Source organism: Quercus lobata, chromosome 6, assembly GCF_001633185.2.
Source record: "Quercus lobata isolate SW786 chromosome 6, ValleyOak3.0 Primary Assembly, whole genome shotgun sequence".
In the NCBI taxonomy this organism is placed as follows: Eukaryota; Viridiplantae; Streptophyta; class Magnoliopsida; order Fagales; family Fagaceae; genus Quercus; species Quercus lobata.
Window position 1 is genome coordinate 7,614,922 of NC_044909.1, and position 16,696 is coordinate 7,631,617.

A 16,696-nucleotide genomic window follows, 5' to 3' on the forward strand; every position below is an offset into this window, starting at 1 on the left:
TGAGGCAAAGGATTTCTTTGTACACCTTGAGTGCCACGACCTACTTCGAGAGTGTTGTCTGCCAATTTCTCATGAAACAACCTTCATATGTAGCGACATTTCACAGTTGGGTGATGAACATATCTATGGTAGTGACAGAAACATGAATGTTTCTTATCTTCCTCGATTAGCTCTCTATCAATCTTATACAGTTTTATCACTTCGTCCGTGATCCATCGATCAAGGATGACACTCAACTCCTCTGACATGCAAGATATGGGCGGATATTCTTCAACTGCCTTGCCTTTCTCACGCTTCTTCTTGCTAGTGGGCTCATTGGCAGCCACCAAGAGTGCTTGGGGAGCATTCCTCTTATTAGTCTTTGACCACTCACTTGTTTTCCAAGCTCTCTCGTTTGTCTTCCAAGATGCTGTGGTTTTGTGGGCCTTTTGGAGTAGCGGAGCAAATTGCTTGATTTTCAAATTCTCAAGGTGAATTTTGTACTCAGAAAACATATTATCAATGCAAATTTCAACCAATTCATGCTCCTCATACTTCACATGGCATTTGAGGGTTGTGTCTCGAAATCGCCGTATGTAATCAAGTAAATCTTCGCCGGTCCTTTGCTTAGTGTTGTGCAACCCAATCAATGTAACATCCTCTTGCTCTTAGTAATACTTTCCACATAAGCACTCCACCATGTCCTCCCACGACTTGATCGATCCGGCTGGGATCGTGATGTACCATGAATAAGCCTTGTTAGAAAGTGACTTGAAAATTTTGCGAAGGCATAACTCCGAATCACTAGCATATGGCCCCATAGTATCTATGAACTTGCTTACATGCTCAAGAGCATTTCCTCGTTGTCCATCATAGAGCGAGAATGTGGGAACTTCACAATTTCGAGGATATGGTTTGTGCAATAGCTCAGACAGGTAAGGAGGTTGGCGAACAAATTGCTTTGGCACTTTGGAGATTTTCGCTTGTTCCCTCTCAATGAGCTTTGCTATGTTGGCAAGCGTGACATATTGAGAATCATTATTAGCACCAAGAGCGTCATTGGCTTTGTCTTACCTAGTCTTTTCGCTATTATCCGCCACCTTTTAATTTTGACATTTTTCGAGTGCGAGCTCCTCTCACCATGGATTTTCCTTATCACGAGCCTTGTTTGATTTTTCAATGTGCTAGATAGCCTGAGCGAGGTTGTCCTGGTTTCGCTGCATGCCTCGCATCATTTCAAATAATTCCTTCATTTACCGAGGGGCTTGTTCAACCTTCTCATCAAGACGTACTTCTCTCAAAGAGGAAGCACCAGCAGCTGCCCTTTGAGATGGAGCGATGGTGTGGGACATACGTTGGTTTTTTGACTTGGGAAGCATGAATTCTACTTCCTTAGCTACTTGACTCCCCAGCGGAGTCGCCAAAATGTCTGGGTAATTTTTGCGACAAAGGCTGAGATTGCAGAAATAAGCCCAAAAACTCCCCTTAGGTCCGTTAAATTCATCTGTTATTTGGAAAGCCAATGAAAGGTTTGGTTGCTTTTTGCATGATTTTAGAAATAAAGTTGTTTCCTCTTCATGGCTACTGTCTTTGGTCTTTGCAGGCCTTGAAAAACTACATTTGGGTGGCTGAGTGGGTTAGGCTGCTTAGCCTTTTTCTTAGAGTTAGCTGTGCTTTGGTGTGAAAAATGGAGCTAGACTGAAAATTAGGGGCACAGTCACCCAGAGCATGAAGCCAAATTTGGGGTAGAAATTCTGACACTAGACATCCTTCATGGGCCCTAAGTCCCTCCAGCGTCCCTAGCCCACTTCGTGGCACCAATGGCAATGCCACGTTCATGTTAGGGTGTTCCCAGGAACACCCTGACCTGAAAAAAAAAATGATATATAATAATTAAATTTTTTTTATTTGTTTACCCTCTAAAAAAAAATTAGGAACACCCTCAAATAAATAAATAAAATTTATTTGTTCCATTTTCAAGCAAAAAAGAAAAAAAAAAAGAGGGTTTCGGCTGGTAACTGGATACCGGAGCGAAACAAAAGTTTTGATTTCTTTGCAAATTTTTGGGAAACAAGAGGGTTGAAAAGAAGTAGAGTAAGAAGAAGAGGGTTTTGTAAAACTAGATTTAGTAGACATTGTTGCTGCAGAACACCATTGCTGCTACTTTTGCTTCTTCTTCTTTTCGGTCTTACTCTCACCAACACATCTGTCAAGCTTCTTCTCTTTTTTCCATTTCACCTTTTGGTTTTCACCCCATGTGAATTTCTGATGGAAATTTTAATTGAGATAGGAAATGAGAGGACTTTGTCTTTATCTTGACTCTTTACCCCCATATGGTCATGTGACCAAATGAAAAGACATATGGGTTAAAGCTTTGGACAGATGGTCATGAGGCAAGCTTTCAGCCTTTCTCTCGGGTGATTCAAATCCTCGTAAATGGTTCCCTCTGTACCATTCTCACATCAATGTACTTATATTCACCTATTGTAATAAAGGTTCCATATTTTCATATATATATATATATATATTATTGGTTTTTTAAGTTTTGAAATCATAGATTCTTAAAAAAAAAAAAAAAGTTTTAAAATCATAGATTACCATTATTATTATTATTGATTGATTCAATAGGTTACATATGTATTCTAAAAATAAAAATATATAAAATGTAAATTTATCATTTTAAATAACTATATATATTTAGCAGTATTGACTCCCTTGATATACATATATACACTCTTATTGTACTATTTTTGGTTGTTGTTTTTCATTATTTAATTACATATTTATGTTTTAATATTCTAAAACAATAATTGTTATGTGAGTGTCAAAAAAGAAAAACTAAACGATTTGTTTTATTTGAAATTTACTTATTTGGATCAATAATTTTATGTTGTATAAGAAAATATAAATATATATTATTTTTAATTTTTTTTAGAAACCCTAAAACACCTTGAAACGGTATGTCGAAATAGATCGGTACCGAAATATTCCGTTTCACTAAACAAACCGAAATAGGGTCCAAAACAGTATTCATAACATTGCTTTCAAGCAAAAAGAAAAAGCTTAAAAAAAAAATTGAACTAAAACCTAAAAAAGAAAAAATTGTAACAGAGAATCTGAAGAAAAAAAAAATTATAATAGAGCAACCCCACCTAGGAATACCCTGAGAAAAATTCCTGGAGTCACCATTGTGTGGCACATACAGATTGGGCCTATGTAAAGGGTCCAATAGGAACTAACCCAAACCCACCAAATTGTTCCTACTTAATTCCCCGACCGTTTGCATGGGCTTGGGCCATGTAACAAAGCAAAATACATTATAAGATACATTAGTTGGATCCGCTAAGCAATTGAGCTTAGCCATTTTGTCAAACCATAAAAATTGTCACGAAAATTACTATTAACAACAATCAATATGGCTTTGAACATAGACAAAATTTTTGCAACTAATTTCTATTATATATATTTTTTTATAAACATAAATGTGATGTTAGTGGTGGACTCATATTAGAACTAATAAAAATTTGCCACATCAGTAGTTTGTAAAAATGTTGTAAAATAGTTTGTACTTGTAGCATTACTATTTTTATTATTATAAGAGTTTCAACTTATGGTGTCCGCTCTTGATAATAATTCTAGGTCTTTATCATCAGACCAAGACATTAATCGATTTTTGATGTAGGTGAAGATTGAACTCTATATTTCTTATTCAATTATTATAAATTTTACCAGTTGAACTAACTAAAATCCAATTTTTTTTTTATAAGATTTGATTATGTACTATTGTTTTTATTGTCCGTGTAATTTTTTTAGCTAAACGTGTTAGCTGAGTTATATACTCTTGATCCAAAAAAAATATTATATACCCTTTTTGTCACAAGACTAATACATACTATTAACTGTTGTGTTTATGGTTCCTCCAAAAAAAATATATATATATTGTGTTTATGGTCCATGTTTTTAACTGAATTTTTTTAAATTTATTTACCTCAACATGTAACTGACTTCTTTCTCAAAAAAAAAAAAAAAAACATGTAACTGACTTTTATAATAACTAAAGGATTTTTTTTTTTGAGAAACAACTAATGGAATTAGAAGAATGGTAAAGGAAAAGTCATTTTAAATTTAAGAATCACTTGAGATATCAATTTTTTGTTGATTAGAATTAATGGCCTACAGCTTACCAACATTTTGAACAACACAAACAAAACCGTGGAAAGGAGTATACTGTCATAATGAGTGTAATTATTTCATATTACATATTTGAAGTGGTTTCCTGACATTAGAGATGAGGAAAAATGTATAAGAGCCTCCCTGTGAGCCTCCCTTTTATCACTTCATAATATAGAATGTAGGAGAAACCTTATCAGGGCTCTTATAAAATAGCAAATATTTTTATTTCGTTGTTGTTTCACTCAGAACAAAGATAATCCTTTTAGTTCTTATCATTGAAGAAGTAAAATTGTCTTGTGACTTTGTCTTGTGCCCCATCCCCACTCCACTACTTTGTGGGGCGAGGAAAACCTGCGCAGGGTAGAGCGAGATGGCACAGGTTAAGGAGTGACTGGAAAAGGTTGTCGTCCCTGGCTGGTACTGGCCGAAATTTTGATTCAGATAGAATATATGATTTAGTGCACAAATTTATGTACCAAAACGGAATAGAATTCAAAATATAGGATATATCCTATACAAAACCGAATCTACCGATGCTTAGTAAGTGATGACTGTGACCTTTTTGTATAAGTGAGAGTTATGAAGCTTACCTTACAATCGCGGGAAAACGAAATGAGGATTTTTCAACTTGGTGACTATGATTGGTAGCTGAATTCAATGTTCATAACCCTATGAATTAAAAAATATTTCGAATGCTTTAGGTAAGTACATTTGTGGGAGCATGAGGCAACAATTCATGGTATTGATTAACAAAAAACATCTTCACTACGCCCTACTAAACCCACCAAAAATTTAGAAATAGCTCCATTGGAGACGTCTTTATTTGACGAGGATGCTTTTTATTGTTCAACTCTTCATAAAATGACATTGGGATTGTTCGACTTGCCAAACAGTTTTGTTGCTGTTGTTCATCGTTTAATTAATTAGACTAAAAGGAATATGAGAATTAGCACCAAGAGCAACCGCATTAGTAAGTGTAAAAATTTCCTTTTATTTTACACTAAAAACCTACTTTTTTTATTTTACACACTCATTTTTACAAAATACCTACATCAGTTTGTCTATTCTATTATCTATTTTATTTAAATAATTATTTTCTCACTTTTTTATTATTTTATCTCAAACTCTCCCTCTCCACTCACGAGACTCTCTCTATTCCCATCTGAAACTCCGATCCAAGCACAGCGAGAAACTCTTCTCTTTGAAACTCCGATCCAAGCATCGATACTCGCTAATCCAAGCACCAATATTCGCCGATCCATAAGCGCCGATCCAAGCACCGATACTCGTCGATCCACAAGCGTCGATCCACTTTCTCTGTCTCTGTTGGTTTGTCTGTGTGTGGGTGTGTTTGGTTTTGTGGAGTCTGTGGTTGATTTTGTTGTTAATTTTGTGGTTGATTTTTGATTTTGTGTTTGTGGGAGTGTGTGTATCAGAGGAAGAAGAAGATGATGAGGGAGAGAAGATGCGTTGGTTTTGTAGATGGAGAAGAGAGAGAGAAAAAAAGGAGCGAAATTATAAATTATTAAAATAATGTATAGAAGAGTTACAGTAACTATGCATATATGCACGGTTACTGTGGTACTTTTTCATTGATGCACAATTTTACACCCACTGATGTGGGTGTTTATTTTAGTCAAAATGTGTAAAATGTGCTATTTTTTGTATTTTGCAAGATTTTTCATAGACTGCTGCGGTTGCTCTAAGTATCTTTGTTTCAAAGAGAGAACTATATGATTATTGTTTTTTTTTTTTAAAGGTTATATTATTTCTCATCAATATTACTTAGCAACACAATTATGATGCATATTAAGACCCCAATTATTAATATATTTTAAAAGTTCACTAAAACAAGCATTAATGATATACACACAAGGAGTTTTAATTCATGATTTAATAACTTTAATCTCCTTTTACAACAAGATAAACAATGGACAACTTTTCTTTTAGCTTTCTCCCCATATCCCTCATAAGACAAGTTGCCAAATAACTCAATACAATTCTTTTTAATTTTTTTTTATAGGACAATACAATTCTTTAAACCATAGGTTTGGGTATGTCAAAGGTTTTTGAAAACAGTGAATAATAACAATGATTATTGGCAAATTTGGAATAAACTCTTTTTCATTTCAAAACCTCTAAAATTTGTACCGAATGCCACGTCATTTAAAATTATAATTTCTAAATAAAATTTAATATACACCTTCAAATTTATAAAATTCAAGCAAATTGAACCTGTAAATTTATAAGTAGGCCTTTTTTGTAGCTCGATATTTTGCCAAGTTCCCCCCTTAGCTCACGCAATAATCGAGACAGAGAGAATGGATTTGATTCACCTTTGCCTATGAGATTGAGAGTAAGAATTTCCATGTCCAATAGATAGGTTTTTTCCCCTCACTCTCGTTAGCTGTACATACATCACCTTCCATTGTCATAGCGAAAATTTCAACATACCCATGCATGTTCGAAAGTTTTTTCCCTTACTGTGAAACATGAAATAAACAAAATAGATATATACAAAAGGCCAAATTTTGTGGCACACTTCCATGCACTGTTTTGAAAACCCAATTTAACAATTTTAATTGAAATCATATTTTTCAACTACAGGATGTTGTGTATCTATCACTACTTTATAATAATAAATTAAAAAAAAAAAAGAAAAAAAAAAAAGACCAGCCAAGCAAGCGTCGCACTCGCACCCACAACATTTGGGTTCGAGCCCACACGGTTGGTTTTTTTTTTTTTTTGGAGAAGAAGCCCACATGGTCAGTGGTCACACACACTCGGCGGGAAATCACATTGCACCCCAACGTTGGCGGGAAATTCTCAATTCTATTTTGCCCCAAAGCCCAAACCTGCTTCGCTAAATTCGAACCGCACATCTCACTTTCTCAAATCAAACGGCTATAAATACCCCTCACTTATCCCACCCATTTCTCAAATTTTATTTCAAAAAATATAAAAAAAAATCGGTCTCTCTTTAGCCCTCCTACTCTCTCTCTCTCACACGCACATACACCAAATAGTCTCGCACACACGCACTTATACGAAACCCTCGATCTGAGAAACCGAGGGAGAGAGAGAGAGAAAGCCATGGCGAAGCTCTCGAAGCCACAGGCTTCGTCCGATGAAGCCCTATCCAACGCCTCGAATTCAACGTCGGAGTCGGAGGAAGAGGAGCAGCAGCAGCAAGTCAACGAGCAGATCAACGACGAAGAAGACGAGGAGGAGATCGAAGCCGTGGCTCGCTCCGCCGCCTCCGACGAAGATAACTCTCCAAACTCCGACGACGAAGCGGCCGGCGACGACGAGGACGAGGTAAAAATTTTACGATTGTGTCCTCGGTGGCGAACTCTGTGTGTGTGTGTGTGTGTGTGTGTGTGTGTGTTTGATTGGTTGGATCTGAAAGCTGTGTGGTTAGGGTTTCTAGTGGAATTTGTTGCTCTAGGGTTTGATTGTTCTAGGGCTAACTTAACCTAATGTTTAGGAAAAAAAGGAAACGAAAAATTAGGGTTGAGTCTATTGCTTCATTCCGCGTTTTTTGCGTTTTGATTACTTAGATTAAGCTGAAACTGGAGTATTGTGCTAACTTGAGCTTACGTGCTTATCGGTTTTCAAATTGTTTCATTGTGATTTTTTTTTTTTTTTTTTTTTTGCAATTTTATGAATTATACTGAGCGAAAAGTAGTGTACCATGTTAACTTGAGTTTAGGCAATGTTGCATTGGGTTGTAACTGATGAAAAAAGTTAAAAACCTAAGAGTTTAGGCATTGTTTTGATTAGTTGTTCTCAATTGGACATTTTCAGTTGTTGTATAATGTTTGGTATGTAACTTTATCTTCGTGGTGTATTGGTGGCATTACTTTACAGGATGGAAATGATGTGTCCAATGCTGAAATTAGCAGGCGTGAAAAGGCTAGGCTTAAAGAGATGCAGAAAGTTAAGAGGCAAAAGGTTCAGGAAATATTGGATGCGCAAAATGCTTCGATTGAGGCTGATATGGTGCGTTGCAGGACTTGTAGCTGTTTTTGTTATTTATAGCCTATTGGGTATGATGGGCAGGTTTTATTGATGTTTGTTTTATTTGTAGAACAATAAGGGGAAGGGACGGTTGAAGTATCTCCTGCAGCAAACGGAGTTGTTTGCTCATTTTGCCAAAGGTGATCAATCTGCAGCTCAAAAGAAGGCAAAGGGAAGGTATAATCCATGGTCTCCTTAGAAGCAGAATGTATACTGCTTTGTCCGAATGTTCTTAGAGAAGTCTTTTACTTCTCTCACTTAATTACTTCTAATTTGTGATTCCCATCTCTATTGTTTGAGAATAAGCTCTTTTTGCCATGCAAGTCTTCTCATATTTAGTGTTGTTTTAGCTCTGTATGTTGGCTATATGGCCTTTTGGATGATAAAGTTAAATTTTGATTTTGGACGTCTAAAAACTTTCTCTAAGCACAACCATGTGTGGATACAACCCAACTTTTGTTATAATATTGTATTTCAAGTAGAATTAATCTTGCGCAAGTTTTGAGTTTTCTCAAATGGTTTTTTTGGGGGGTTTGTGTTGGGGGGGGGGGGGATAGTTTTTGGTGAGAATATGGCACGGACACCAAATTAGACCAATTAATTCTAATTGACTTTGTTGAACATGATTGATTGTGATTGATGCTATTAGGCGATGATTTCTAGGTTTTTGTTTATTTACTTTATTTTCATTGCTATGTGGTGATCCTAGCAAACTGTAGGTGGTGATTCTTAAGTCTCATCTGTTGGTTCTTTTTTTGTTTTCATGAACACCAAGTCTCCTTTTGAGAGTTCATTGTCTGTCTTATCAAGAAGAAAAGAAAATAAAGAGTTCATTGTCTTGCATTGCATCAGATTATAGCATTCTACTCGAGGTTGTTATTTCTATATGAATTTATATTAAGATACTTTGTTATTCCAATTTCTTGATTTCTTTAAGCTGTTGTAGCCTTTTGTTTTACAAAAAATATGACCTAAAATTTTGGGGAAGAGTATCCCTCTCAAGTGTAGGAGACAGGTTGCCATCAATATGGAAACAAAAGGGATCTTGCTTGTCACTTGAGATGAAACTAATACTTTTGAGTTTGGAGGAATAATTTAATTTAGTAGACATGCACAATAAGATGAACTCATATATTTATACTGTAGGGGTCGCCATGCGTCAAAGATAACCGAAGAGGAAGAGGATGAAGAATGCCTCAAGGAGGAAGAGGATGGCTTATCTGGGACAGGAACCACACGGCTGGTGACTCAACCCTCTTGTATGCGTTCTCTCTTGTGCTCTCTGTTTATCTTTGTGCTAGAATTATCCTTGTTACGGTTGTCTTTAAGTTGTGATTGTACATTGTATTCTTCTTTTTTTGTTTTTGTGTGCATCTTTTATAAAATTTTGTTACTGATGTGTGAATTAACTATTCTTAATGCAAAACATTTTTCTTTTGCTTTTTCCCAATCCATTTCTTTACCTAAATTTCTGCTTTTGGCAGATTGTTTTCTTTTATTCTTGTCCATTTCCTTCATTTTAAACAAGTACTAGATTTAAATGATCTGGTGCTTTTGACAAAAGTGAGTTCTTGCTGAAGAATTCTATCTTTTTTGTATCCTTTTTTTCTCCTGTGCTACCACCATGTGCTGGTTGGAGAGGTTTTTTCCCCCCTCTTGATTTTGTTTTTTTTAGATATATTCATCTGTTGTAAGGACTTCTCCTGCCTATGATTATTATTTTTTCAAGTGCCAGTGTAGTTCAAATTTAGTGCTAATTTTTCTTTATTTACTTATTCTTTTCTTCAGGTATTCAAGGGAAGATGAGGGACTACCAACTTGCTGGGTTAAACTGGCTTATACGACTGTATGAGAATGGTATAAATGGAATCCTTGCGGATGAAATGGTATGCATTTAATTGTATATTTTAGAATCTATCCTTATTTGACATGATGCCATTATTGGCTAATATCCTTTTTGAGTCTTGGTCTTCCAAGCTGTGTTATCACAAATGATCTTGTATGACCATGTTCTGGTGTATAATTGACCCAAAGGATGGCTTTTTTATGATATACATAGTGATTAGTTGTTGGTTTTTCCGTCTAGGGGCTCGGTAAAACATTGCAAACCATCTCCTTATTGGGCTATTTGCACGAGTTCAGGGGAATTACTGGCCCTCATATGGTAGTTGCTCCAAAATCTACTCTTGGAAACTGGATGAATGAGATTCGACGTTTCTGCCCAACTTTGCGGGCTGTAAAATTTCTTGGAAATCCTGATGAAAGGGTGAGTCATTTTATCCCTACTTGAACGAGTGAACTGTAGTTGCCGGATCATCTTTTTGCTTAGTAATTTGTCTTTATTTTTTTGGCAGAAACACATACGAGAAGATTTACTGGTTGCTGGCAAGTTTGATGTCTGTGTCACAAGTTTTGAAATGGCAATCAAAGAGAAGTCCTCCTTACGTCGCTTTAGCTGGCGCTATATCATCATTGATGAAGCCCATCGGATCAAGAATGAGAATTCCCTCCTTTCAAAAACAATGAGGCTTTATAATACCAACTATCGCCTTCTCATCACGGGCACACCGCTTCAGGTAAAAATTGTAATTTCATTGGCATGTTGTGGATTGTTGAAAACTTGACATGTTAGAAATTGCGGATCCATGCATGTTGAACTTGTGGGTAAATCTTGAAAATAGGCAGGGTTGTGTTGTTGGTGATGATGCAGATTTAAGGCAAATTGTCACTCTATAAATGTATGCGATATCTTCTATGGGAAACTATGCTGAAGGTTAACATTACATTTAGTATATAATTAACATGGAAGTGTTCAGGTTCTGCAACCATGGCATTTCATAGTCTTTAACTTTCACAATTACAAAATTTTAGGTTATAGAGAATATTAATACAAATTTTCCATGAGAATTTTTGGAGGTCAATGTGATGGAAGGAAAAGATCCAATGAACGTTGCTTTATTTTGTCATGAGTATCTTTTGTGATTGTCTCTAAGTCTAGATTCTTATTGATTAGATTATGGATTTTTTTATTGTAAAATGTATCTTTTGTGTTGGGCTTTATTTTTGTTAATTTATCCTGCTCCATATATGCCTTAACTTGGTCCTGCGAGTGTCATGGTTATTTTATGCACCGAATTTTAGTTGCTATCAATATCTTTTGGGAGTTAGTGTTCTGTTTCTTTTCTGAGTGATCATTTGTTGTTATCTGCTGGGACACTAATTTCCCTAATCTAAATGCAATGTTGTTTTCTTGTTGTGTAGAACAACCTCCATGAACTCTGGTCCCTTCTCAACTTTCTTCTGCCTGAGATATTTAGTTCTGCTGAAACTTTTGACGAATGGTTCCAAATTTCTGGTGAAAATGATCAGCAAGAAGTTGTCCAGCAGCTTCATAAGGTAGGTTAAAAACTTCTGATTAGGGAGTGTGTTTTATGTTATCTTTTCTATCCCCCCCCCTCTCTCTCTCTCTCTCTCTCTCTCTCTCTCTGCCCCTCAAGCATGTCTTTCAAGCTGATGACATAGCCTTTTGTTTTCTTCATTTAAAAGGTCCTCCGCCCTTTTCTCCTCCGAAGGTTGAAGTCAGATGTGGAGAAAGGTTTACCTCCAAAGAAGGAAACAATTCTCAAAGTCGGCATGTCACAAATGCAGAAACACTTTTATAGGGCTTTACTGCAGAAAGATCTCGAAGTTGTTAATGCTGGTGGAGAACGTAAGCGTCTTCTGAATATAGCAATGCAGCTGCGTAAATGCTGTAATCATCCATATCTTTTTCAAGGTGCTGAACCTGGCCCTCCATACTCTACCGGAGATCATCTTATTACAAATGCTGGTATGCTATATGTTCCACTTGATTTTGGGTTTCTAGGGTTTTTACATTGACAAATGATCAAACCTAATGGACAATCAATTTTCATTTGCAGGTAAAATGGTTCTATTGGATAAGTTGCTTCCGAAGCTGAAAGAGCGTGATTCTAGGGTCCTGATATTTTCACAGGTAATTTTTCTTTAAAATTATTCTAATAATTATGTCGTTGGTGACTATGGTTGGCTTAATGATTTTATTTGCAACAGATTCCTGTTTGGTAATGGATACATGCTGATATGCAGTGTTATTTTTATGTATTGTATTTTTTATTCTTCCTGTCTGATTTTGTGGTTGGTATTTGTTTTTATAATTCAGATGACGAGGCTGCTGGACATTCTTGAAGATTATTTAATGTTTCGTGGATACCTATATTGCCGGATTGATGGGAATACTGGTGGAGAAGATCGTGATGCTTCCATTGATTCTTTTAATAAGCCAGGGAGTGAGAAATTTGTTTTCTTATTATCAACTAGAGCTGGAGGCCTTGGTATTAATCTTGCTACAGCAGATGTTGTCATTCTTTATGATAGTGACTGGTGAGCATCTATCTTTATTTTTTTGCAGAAGTTACTGTGGTGTGTATGCGCATTCTTTCTCTCTCTCTTGTTTTGCTGTTTTTGGTAGTTTTGTTGATGTTTGTGGTTTTCTCAGGAATCCCCAAGTTGATCTGCAAGCACAGGACCGTGCTCATAGGATTGGTCAAAAGAAAGAAGTTCAAGTTTTCCGGTTCTGCACAGAGGTTTGGATTTGTGTTTTTTTAATTAACATATTAGAAGCTAGATGTAATAATTTTTAATCATCTTTGTGATTGTAAATGATTTATGGAACAGTATACTATTGAGGAAAAAGTTATTGAGAGGGCTTATAAAAAGCTAGCACTAGATGCTTTGGTGATCCAGCAAGGACGATTAGCAGAGCAGAAGAGTAAGCATTTTTCACGTTAAAAGATTTTCCTTCATGTCCTTTTTTTTGGGGATAAATTTTTGTATTAAAAATTATACACATGCATTTATATTCCTTGCAGCTGTTAATAAAGATGAACTACTACAGATGGTGAGGTTTGGTGCTGAAATGGTTTTCAGTTCCAAGGATAGTACAATTACAGATGAGGACATTGATAGAATAATTGCAAAAGGAGAAGAGGCGACTGCTGAGCTTGATGCCAAGATGAAGAAATTTACAGAAGATGCAATCAAATTTAAAATGGATGACAGTATGTATATTTGTTTTCAAGAGTTTTTGCCTATAAATATATACTTGTATATTTTTTGCTTTGCAATGATGATATAATTTTAAAATATCTAGTGCTGATATTGGTGTGGTTTTGTGCAGCTGCTGAATTGTATGACTTTGATGATGAGAAGGTAAAGGCAATTCTGTCATGTTTTGTTCATCAACCAATATAGGTTCTTCAATTTGTACTTTGCTTGGTATTGCTTTAAGGCTCACTTTCATAACTTACTGCTGTCCATGCCTTTTGTTGTGGTGAAGGACGAGAACAAGGTCGATTTCAAGAAACTTGTTAGTGATAACTGGATTGAACCGCCAAAGAGAGAGCGGAAACGAAAGTAATAGCATTTTTTTGTTTTTTATCTTTATTTTTAATGCATTTTAATGATTTTCAATCATTATATGAAATGATTTTCCCCCTTGTAGTTACTCAGAATCTGAATACTTTAAACAAACAATGCGCCAAGGTGGCCCGGCAAAACCAAAAGAGCCTCGGATTCCTCGGATGCCTCAATTGTAAGCACCTATTGAAACTCGTGTCAAAACTGCTGCTGTGTTCTCACCTGCTATGAAACCTATTTATTTGTTTATTTATCCTTTTCTTCTGTTGCTGGCAGGCATGATTTCCAGTTCTTTAACACTCAAAGGCTGAGTGAGCTGTATGAAAAGGAAGTGCGCTATCTGATGGTGGGTATCATTGGGCTCCAGCATATATGTTTTCTGCTTTGATAAAAGCCTAGTACATAATTGTTTGAAAGTTTAGTGTTTACGCATGATTTATTTACTATTTGACAATATTTCAGCAAACACATCAAAAGAATCAGCTGAAAGACACAATAGATGTAGATGAACCTGAAGGTATTTGGGTATCTTCCATATGAATTGCATCTACCTGACTCTTTATAATCTTATTCCTTTTGCATTAAATCCTTCTCTAACTGGGTGTTAAAACATTTAGATGTAGGAGACCCATTGACTGCTGAAGAGCTCGAAGAAAAGGAGCGGCTATTAGAAGATGTGAGTGAGTGGATTATATTTTACAGAAAAGATTTATGTTGGCCACCTTTTTCTAAGCTTGGCTATTGGTGCATTTCAGGGATTTTCTTCATGGAGTAGAAGAGATTTCAATACTTTCATCAGGGCTTGTGAGAAGTATGGCCGAAATGACATAAAAAGTATTGCTTCTGAAATGGAAGGGAAAACGGAGGAGGAAGTTGAAAGATACGCAAAGGTCTTTAAAGAAAGATACAAAGAGTTAAATGGTGAGTAATATTCAATTTTACACCATTGTTACTTTAAGTTAAAATAAATTCTAATGGGAAGCAAATGTAAACTTCAATTATTGAGATATGTACATAAAGTTTTTGTATTGGGTTTTGGTAACATCTGTTGGCATGAACTTCAACCTCTTTGACCTTCGATCCCATGGCATTAGTTGCTGTTCTCCAGTCCCCTAGTACATGCAAAAATAACCCATAAATGTGTGTTTTTGTTTGGTTTTGTATTTTGTTTTTGTTTTCTTCTGTTTGGCTAAGGGGAAGAGATTGTCTTAACTGGTTTAACTGGGTTGTTGAGCCATCTGTTATTGAAAGAGATGAGCCACATTAGTGCCTGGTTTTGAGCTAAACTGCAGCACTGCTTGGTTGGTTCAGCTTCTTGAGTTAGTCTTCATTGGTTTTTTTTTTTTTTTGGGTTATAGGAAAACATAATATTTGTGGTTGAACCTGATACAGATTGCAGTTGTTTCTGTACTTTGGTTAAGCTCTGTGAAAAGTGGTTGATATGGTAGAACTATTTACTGTCAATTTCATGATCTCATTAAAACTTTGGTAGCGTTGGATCTAATTGTTATCTCTAAAATGATTCCTCCAGATTATGATAGGATCATTAAGAATATCGAAAGGGGGGAGGCTAGAATTTCGCGAAAGGACGAGATCATGAAAGCTATTGGGAAGAAATTGGACCGGTACAAGAATCCATGGCTGGAACTCAAGATTCAGTATGGTCAGAATAAAGGGAAATTGTACAATGAAGAATGTGATCGTTTCATGGTGTGCTTTCTTTGCAGTCTTCTTCCTCCACTCCCTTCCCTGTGTGAACTTTGGTGTATAGGTTCCATGTTCAATTATTTAAACACATTTTTTGCCTGCCACAATATGCAGATATGCATGGTTCACAAACTTGGGTATGGGAACTGGGATGAGTTAAAGGCTGCATTTCGCACATCACCCTTGTTTCGTTTTGATTGGTTTGTGAAGTCTCGCACAACTCAAGAACTTGCAAGGAGGTGTGATACACTAATTCGGTTGGTGGAGAAGGAAAACCAAGAGTACGACGAGAGGGAGAGACAAGCTCGTAAAGAGAAGAAGCTTGCCAAGGTTCGATTTGTTCCTGCCCAAACTTCTTAGAACACCATTATGCACATTCTTCTTAACTGGTTTCTGTCACACATTGGCTTCACCCACCTCACTGACATGCATCCCTTCATATAAATCTTCCATTTATTTGATCAAGCCAATCTTCATCCATCCGAATTTTTACATTTCACTACATCTCATACTTTAATAATGTATGTTTCAGAATTTGACACCATCAAAGCGAGCCCTGGCTAGGCAGACTGAGAGTCCCTCTTCCTTAAAGAAGCGGAAGCAATTGACCATGGATGACTATGTTACTTCAGTATGTTACTGTCTTTGCATGATTACTAAATATATCATGATTTTGCTTTCTATTCATGTGGTAGTTACCAGCCATGGATTTACTGAAGCTAATTTTGTTCTTTTTGTTGCAGGGAAAGCGTAGGAAATGATATTGAAATATAAAATTAAGAAATTTTTTTGGGGGATGAATCCCCCTTTAAATTACGGTGTAGCAGTAGTGTGGGCAAGGAGTGCCTCTAGTTTGCGCACTAGTTTGTTATATCCCCTTGTTTTTGGATCAGGGTTCAGAATTCATCGTTTCACTGATGGAATTGGTAATATATTAGATCTGAAGAGTTTTGGAATTTGTATAAATGAAACTACTCCAGTATTTTGTACCTTGTAGTTGATTTTAGCTGGTCATCTAATGAAATATACTGTATTAGCTGCTTAAGGCTATCCCCCCAATTTTTCTATTTGAATGTAAATATTTCTTTTTGTTTGTTTCTATTCGGTTGGTCGGGGGTCCCAAATTGCAGCCCTTGTCTCCTGAAAAGTTTACTAGCACCCAAAGTCAAATCCAACTCCTGGAACCAACCAGCAATAAAGTGCCTACTCTCAACAGCTTTCCAGGAATTTGACCAATCTATCAAATTAGAAAAGTTTCAATCAGAGGAGAAAAAACACTGCTGCAAGTTCCAGGCACAGTCGCCATGTCTAAACTAGGAATACCACCAATGGCACATGCAACCGCATCTAAATTTTTGATTAAAATGGTTTTTAAAATAAA

At 36.1% G+C, this 16,696-nt stretch overlaps 1 protein-coding gene across 1 annotated transcript; it reads left to right on the forward strand.

Annotated features, from left to right (window-relative positions):
- Nucleotides 1–7,089: 7,089 nt before the first annotated feature.
- LOC115994783 (ISWI chromatin-remodeling complex ATPase CHR11) lies at nt 7,090–16,388 on the forward strand. Its single transcript, XM_031119046.1, has 25 exons — nt 7,090–7,470; nt 8,023–8,154; nt 8,243–8,349; nt 9,319–9,431; nt 9,961–10,058; nt 10,259–10,438; nt 10,527–10,748; nt 11,434–11,568; nt 11,719–12,001; nt 12,093–12,166; nt 12,353–12,573; nt 12,689–12,776; nt 12,868–12,961; nt 13,062–13,250; nt 13,370–13,401; nt 13,529–13,605; nt 13,694–13,783; nt 13,885–13,954; nt 14,071–14,125; nt 14,226–14,284; nt 14,364–14,529; nt 15,140–15,318; nt 15,430–15,645; nt 15,848–15,946; nt 16,059–16,388. The coding sequence occupies exons 1-25, from the start codon at nt 7,246–7,248 to the stop codon at nt 16,074–16,076; spliced, it is 3,222 nt and encodes a 1,073-aa protein (XP_030974906.1). The 5' UTR covers nt 7,090–7,245; the 3' UTR covers nt 16,077–16,388.
- Nucleotides 16,389–16,696: the final 308 nt, after the last annotated feature.